This window comes from Chanodichthys erythropterus, chromosome 14, assembly GCF_024489055.1.
Source record: "Chanodichthys erythropterus isolate Z2021 chromosome 14, ASM2448905v1, whole genome shotgun sequence".
NCBI classification, from domain to species: Eukaryota; Metazoa; Chordata; class Actinopteri; order Cypriniformes; family Xenocyprididae; genus Chanodichthys; species Chanodichthys erythropterus.
This window is the reverse complement of record NC_090234.1, coordinates 32,860,951-32,868,005: the sequence shown is the minus strand read 5'-3', so window position 1 is coordinate 32,868,005 and position 7,055 is coordinate 32,860,951. Positions and strand designations below refer to the sequence as shown.

The following is a 7,055-nucleotide window of genomic DNA, read 5'->3' as shown; positions in this document are numbered from 1 at the left end:
GCGAAATGTACTAGTCCTGTGACCAAGGATTATTTTAATATTTACCAGCTAGCCACGCCTTCCCGTTGAAAGGCTACCAAAGAACGTCAGTGTGATCTAATTAATATTAATAAGCAAAGCCCGTTGCCCTGCAACGTCAAACCAAACGTCGACGTAGCTTTTGTTATACGCATGCGCAGAGATGCGGAAGCAGTGGGCAGGTTGTTTGTTCGAGTGAGAACATATGGGCAGGTAAATAAAGCACCGAATATGAATATGTTTGTGCTTTCTCACCACATTAATATTATAATAGACACATTGGGAATATCCTGTTGTGAAACGTCTTTTTTTTTTGCGTTGCGAACATCAGAAGAATCAATATTGAACTGCACTATGTTGCTAATGTGATGATGAACACCACTGTAAATCCTGTTTTTATTTTGCGTTATAATTATGTAGTGTTTATTTAACATATTTTACATTAAGAATGTCTGTTTCTAAGATCATAGCAAGTCATGATCGTATATAGTTGTATATACAGTGCTGTACTGAAAGATGTAACATTTAAAACAATGTCATTGTCTTCACATAAGACACAATGTTCATGTTCCTTCCATTCTGAACTGTCTGTAAACACTAAGAACCACAATAGTCATCACTGATTCCATGATTTCATCGCTGCATGTTTTGTTGGTTGACTCATCATTTGTGCTTGTGAATCATGTTAAAAACAAAGCCCTAGATACAGAATGTGGCAGGTCTTGACAAAGTGTTCGATCTTAGAAGTGAAAGTGCTGGAGAGACCAGTCTGATTTATTATTTCTTAAAAACATTGTGTACTTTTTCATTAGTTGTTCAGTACTGTGACTGAGTGTGGCTAATATGATTGTCTGATGTTCTCTCAGTGATCATGTTCATCCTCCTATGACCAGTCTCAGCTCACGGTCTCCATAATGGCCCCGTCCTCCTCCTCTTCTTCATGCCGCTGCTGTGGTCCCTGTTCGCGGCTGTGCTCAAGATCATCAGCCTACACTTTGGCTCTGGGTCTGGGTTTTGTCACCTTGGGAACCAGTCGTATCTTATTGCTAAAATTCTCAGCCAATGAAGGTACATATTACACCACCATGGAGCAACTTAATGTATGATTCCGTACCATAATACCATCAATATTTAGCGTTACTTTTTCCAGTGTAGAGAATTTTAAATGTTGTTACAACTACCTTTTTCTTAATTACAGAAAACAAATATGACTTTCTTCCTGCATCTGTGAATTTAATGGCAGAGGCTATCAAACTAGTATTTTGTTTAGTGATGTCAGTACGGGTGGTCATTCGAGGTGAGTCAGATTCGTTGACCCACTATACTCATTAACATACTAAGCTATATTGTGTATAAAGTGTGTTGAACTGTGATGCATGTCATTATTTCAGCATACGTGTTATTTGTTATGGGACTAGAACTATTGCTTTTGTTTTCCAGAGGGCCGCTCTTATAAAGATTTGGGATGTTCATCTGGTGCCTCTTTTCTCAGCTACCTGAAGTGGTCTGTTCCTGCGTTCCTCTACTTCCTTGACAACCTTATAATCTTCTATGTGATGACCTATCTGCAACCTGTACGTTGGGTTATTAAAAACTTACAGTGGTGGATAATATATAGTAGCAAAATTATTAATTAATTAATTTAACTGCATTTACTACTTACCTATATACACTGCCATTCAAAAGTTTGGGATCTGTAATTTTTTAAAGTCTCTTCTGCTCACCAAGGCTGCATTTATTTAATTAAAAATACACACACACACACACAAAAGTAATTTGAAATATTATTACAATTTAAATTTTTTCTATTTGAATATATTGTAAAATGTAATTTATTCCTGTGTTGGCAAAGTTGGATTTTAAGCATCATTAATTTTCTGATGTATAGAAAGTTAAAAAGAACAGCATTTATTTGAAATAGAAAGCTTTTGTAACATTAACACTACCATACACTACCATTCAAAAGTTTGGGGTCTGTAAGATTTTTTTTTTGTTTTTTTGAAAGAAATACTTTTATTCAGCATGGGTGCATTATATTTGATCAAAAGTGAAAGTAAATACATTTATAATGTTACAAAATAATCTATTTCAAATAAATGCAGTTCTTTTGAACTTTCTATTCATCAAAGAATCCTGAAAAGTTGTACACAACTGTTTTCAACATTTATAATAATAATACGTTTTTTGAGCATCAAATCAGCATATTAAAATGATAGCTGAAGGATCATGTGACACTGAAGACTGGAGTAATGATGCTGGAAATTCAGCTTTGCCAACACAGCAATAAATTACATTTTAAAATATATTCAAATAGAAAACAGGTATTTTAAATTGTAATAATATTTCACAATATTACTGTTTTTATTTTTAATGAAATAAATGCAGCCTTGGTGAGCATAAGAGACTTTCTTTTAAAAACATTAAAATCTTTTGAAAGGCAGTGTAAAAAAAAAAATCTTCTTACATTAGAGTAATTAAATTAATATAAATTCATACGTACACTACCGTTCAATAGGTCAGTGAGATTTTATTTAATGGTTTTGGTTGAAGTTTATTTGCATTTATTTGATTCAAAAAACAGTAAACTCAGTAATATTGTGAAATATATTACAATATAAATAACTGTTTTCTATCTGAATATGTTTTGAAATGTAATTTATTCCTGTGACATGATCCTTCGGAATTCATTCTAATGTGCTGATTTGATGCTAAAGTAACATTTATTTGGGTATTATAAATGTTGAAAACAATGTTTGTGGAAACGGTGATAATTTTTTTTAGGATTCTTTGATTCTTTGAAAGTTCAAAAGAACACCATTTATTTGAAATATAAATCTTTTATAATTTATAACATTATTAATGTGTTTACTGTTACTTATGATCAACAAAATGTGTCTCTGCTTAATCAATGTATTAATTTCTTCTTTTTTTTTCTCTCATGTTTTAATAGGCTATGGCAGTAATGTTTTCCAACATTGTTATTTTTACAACAGCCATTCTCTTCCGAGTTGTTCTGAAGTAAGTCCTGACATTTCTTGTTATCTGTCCTTGAAATGTATCCGTTGCTGACTTTCCATCCTTTGGCTTGCAGGAGGCGCTTGTCTTGGGTGCAGTGGGCATCTTTAATCATTTTGTTTCTGTCCATTGTGTCGTTGACCACTGGCAGTGGTGACCAGCATGCCATCGCCGTACATGGCCTGCACCCAGCCCACATTTCCACCCCTTCAAACAGCTGTCTAAAATACGCCCATCCTGAGCTAAAGCATCAAAACCATACTGAAACACACTGGGCACGTGAGCTGTGGGACAGTCAGCTCATCCACAAGCTGAACAGCTTCGGCCTGGGTTACATCCTACTGCTGCTGCAGTGCTTCATCTCTGCACTGGCCAACATCTACAATGAGAAGATCCTCAAGGAGGGGGAGCAGCTAGTGGAGAGCATCTTCATCCAGAACAGCAAGCTGTACGTGTTCGGTTTGATCTTCAACAGCCTCACGCTGCTGCTGCACTCTGACTACCGTGACCTGACGCTGCACTGCGGCCTTCTCTACGGCCACAACATCTTCTCCATCGCCCTGGTCTTTGTCACAGCTGCTCTTGGCCTGTCGGTGGCTTTCATTCTCAAGTTCCGCGATAACATGTTCCACGTTCTGACGGGCCAGATCACCACAGTCATCATCACTGCGCTCTCTCTCTTCCTGTTTGACTTTCGCCCATCAATGGATTTCTTCCTGCAGGCACCTGTAGTACTGCTAGCCATCTTTATCTATCACAGCAGCAGACTGAAAGATCCAGAGTACACTCTGCAGCAGGAGAGGCTCAGGGTCATCAATGGCGAGGTGTTTGAAAGGTCAAGAGGGGTAAGGGTCAAATATAGACTTGCTTCATTTTAAAAAGGTTAGCTTATCATTTGTTTAATTCGACTCATTCGTTTTCACCTTAATGTTTGAAGTACATACTGACAGTTTAAACAAGGGGCTCTTTGTAGAGGAGGTCTGGCAAACTGTAATCTGATTAAGTGTCGAGGAGTAAGAAACCTGAATTCCCTATAATGAAAATGCAATTTGGAGGAGCAAAGCCCTACCTTGGATTATTGCGTTATTTAGATCAAATATATTACGCAGCTGGGAATTCTATTAGTGGCATTTTGGCACTTCTTATAGAATGCGTTCTTGTGAGATGCAGCGGAATAGAAAAGACCCATTTTTAAAAGTTCACTTTAACTTTTTTGTTATTTACATTGTTTAAAATAGCAGCGAGGCACTGCGCAACATTCAAAGACCCATGTTTACCAAGAAAAATGACTAAAAAGCATCTCAGTATTGTGCAAAAACATGTTATGTGTGAACCAGCCCAGCTAGTTTCGACAAGCTACAAAGTTCCATTTAGTTGGGGCCGGTTTACACAGAACACATTTGCATGTGTGTTTCAGGTCTTTTTTAATAGACATTCGCTAGACGGAAGTATTTGACTGTTCCTTCGCTTCTCTGCTTTTTCAGTGTCTCGCTTGACTACCATTTATTTTAAACTCTGTTAGGTTAAAAAAAATGTATTATTATAAATTATTTATTAAAATTAATGTGCCCTCATAATCTTTAATCTAAATAACTTCCCTTCCTCTTGCAACAGCATCTCTTTTCTTCATGTTTACAACGATCCATTCAATTCCCCATGGACAAAATCAAGTCCTGCCCTGCATATTCTTTTTTGAGAAGCTGTTTCGCTCAGATATGTCACAATAGGGAAGAAAATAATATCCCAAGTTCAGTTTCATGTCAACTTTAAAAGGTTAGTTCACCCAAAAATTAAAAATCTGTCATTAATTAATTAGATGTTTCTTGATAAAATCTGATGGCTCAGTGAGGCCTGCATCGCCAGCAATAACACTCCCTTTTTCAATACCCAGAAAGATTCTAAAAACATATTTAAAATTGTTCATGTGACTTTAATATTATAAGAATACTTTTTGTGCACCATAAAAAACAATATAGCGACTTTATTCAACAATATCTAGTGATGGGCGATTTCAAAACACTGCTTCATGAAGTTTTACGAATCTTTTGTTTAGATTCAGGGATTCGGAGCGTCAAAGTCATGTGATTTCAGTAAATAAGGCTTTGTTACGTCTTAAAGGGTTAGTTTACCCAAAAATAAAAATTCTGTCATTTATTACTCACCCTCATGTCGTTTCACACCCATAAGACCTTTGTTAATCTTCGGAATACAAATTAAGATATTTTTGTTGAAATCCGATGGCTCCGTGAGGGAGCAATGTCACTTCCTCTGTCAAGATCCATAAAGGTACTAAAAACATATTTAAATCAGTTCATGTGAGTACAGTGGTTCAATATTAATATTATAAAGTGGCGAGAATACTTGTGGTGCAGCAAAAAAACAAAAGAACGACTTATTTAGTGATGGCCGATTTCAAAACAATGCTTCAGGAAGCATTCATTTGTGTTACAAAGATTAACGAAGGTCTTACAGGTGTGAAACGACATGAGGGTGAGTAATAAATGACATAATTTTCATTTTTGGGTGAACTAACCCTTTAAGTGTTTTGAAATTTCAATGTTTCACCACTGGGGGGCGTGACTTTGGCAGTTTGATAGTGCTCCAAACCACTGATTCGAAACAAAAGATTCATAAAGTTTAGAAGCTTCATGAAGCAGTGTTTTGAAATTCCCCATCACTAGATATTGTCATAATGTCATTATTTTGTTGCAAAAAGTATTCTTGTCGCTTCAAAACATTTAAGGTTGAACCACTGTAGTAACATGAACTGTTTTAAATACGTCTTTAGTAGCTTTCTGGGCATTGAAATTGTTAATGATCTTGCTGGCAATAAAGGCCTCACTGAGCCATCGGATTTTATCAAAAATATCTTAATTTATGTTCTGAAGATGAATGTCTTACAGGTTTGGAACAATATGAGGGTGAATAATTAATGACAATTTTCATTTTTGGGTGAACTAACCCTTTAAAATAGTCCATGTGACTATTGTTATGAAGCGACAAGAAAAACAAAATAACTTTATTCAACCATTTTTTTGCACACAAAAAGTATTCTCATCACTTCATAACATTAAGTTTGAACCACTGTAGTCACATTGACTTTTTTTAACAATGTCTTTAAACGACTTATTTAGATGTCTTTTAACGACTTACCTTTCTGGGCTTTGAAAGTGGTAATAACTTTGCTGTCTACGGGGGGGTCAGAAATCTCTCGGATTTCATCAAAAATATTTTAATTTGTGTTACTAAGATGAACAAGTCTTATGGGTTTGAAACAACATGAGGGTGAGTAATTAATGACAGAATTTTCATTTTTGGGTCAACTAACCCTTTAAATGCAAAATCATATTCTGTATGAACGGCCTCAAGTTAAGTCCAGAAAATACAGTACTGTATGAACACTTTTTCATTGGATCTGTCATCTATGAAATCACTAAAATCTGTCATGTTTTTCTGTATAACTGCAGTGGTTTAAAAATAATGTATGTGGTATTTCATGATTGTGTCATGTTTTTATTCTAGGATGGGGAAGAGTTGGAGAGGCTGACTAAGGATAACACAGAGAGCGAATCGGAAGAAGAATCTTTCTAAATCATCTTTGAACCAGTCTCTCTAATTATCGTGTAAATATTCTGGAATCAGCCTGTGTCTATGTATATAGTTTATGTATAATGAACGAAGAGTTTTCAATCACATTGAAATGTCTATGGGACAAGGGATCAAAGAGTTGTTTAATATATTGTCCTCTTTTAAAAATGGTTTGTATAACCATTATGTTTTGCGAAAGTATTACTTTCATTTTTATTGGTTGGAGTGTTCATTGTTCCTTCATACAGTAGTTGACTGAAGGTCATAAGGTGACAGTGCAGGTATTAAGGTAAGAGGAACTCATTTTAGTATACTTATCACATTTCAAAGCATCATGTATAATGTGCCATACTATAAAATGTGTAAATGCATGTGTCGTATTCAATGAAATGTGACCTTTAAAAAAATTTGTTTTTGGAATAATAAAATACACA

General features: G+C 35.3%; 1 protein-coding gene across 3 annotated transcripts; it reads left to right on the top strand.

Moving 5' to 3' along the window:
• Positions 1-152: 152 nt before the first annotated feature.
• slc35a5 (solute carrier family 35 member A5) lies at positions 153-6,983 on the top strand. 3 transcript variants are annotated; one of them, XM_067408846.1, is made up of 7 exons: positions 153-231; positions 885-1,086; positions 1,217-1,315; positions 1,459-1,592; positions 2,969-3,036; positions 3,110-3,878; positions 6,556-6,980. In XM_067408846.1, exons 2-7 carry the CDS (start codon positions 933-935, stop codon positions 6,622-6,624), a joined length of 1,293 nt encoding a protein of 430 aa, XP_067264947.1. In that variant the 5' UTR covers positions 153-231; positions 885-932; the 3' UTR covers positions 6,625-6,980. The 3 variants fall into 3 exon arrangements, with proteins under 3 accessions (XP_067264947.1, XP_067264946.1, XP_067264948.1); XM_067408845.1 differs by having other exon boundaries at positions 172-231; positions 912-1,086; positions 6,556-6,983; XM_067408847.1 differs by lacking the exon at positions 153-231 and adding an exon at positions 298-401 and having other exon boundaries at positions 6,556-6,981.
• Positions 6,984-7,055: the final 72 nt, after the last annotated feature.

What these genes read in the sequence shown, in the direction of transcription:
- slc35a5 (XM_067408845.1), top strand. Translation starts at nt 172, where the DNA reads ATGCGCAGAGATGCGGAAGCAGTGGGCAGGTTGTTTGTTCGAGTGAGA. An exon ending in GAGTGAGAACATATGGGCAG is followed by an intron (nt 232 to 911) that starts GTAAATAAAGCA and finishes TCCTATGACCAG; the next exon opens with TCTCAGCTCACGGTCTCCAT. An exon ending in AAAATTCTCAGCCAATGAAG is followed by an intron (nt 1,087 to 1,216) that starts GTACATATTACA and finishes TCTTAATTACAG; the next exon opens with AAAACAAATATGACTTTCTT.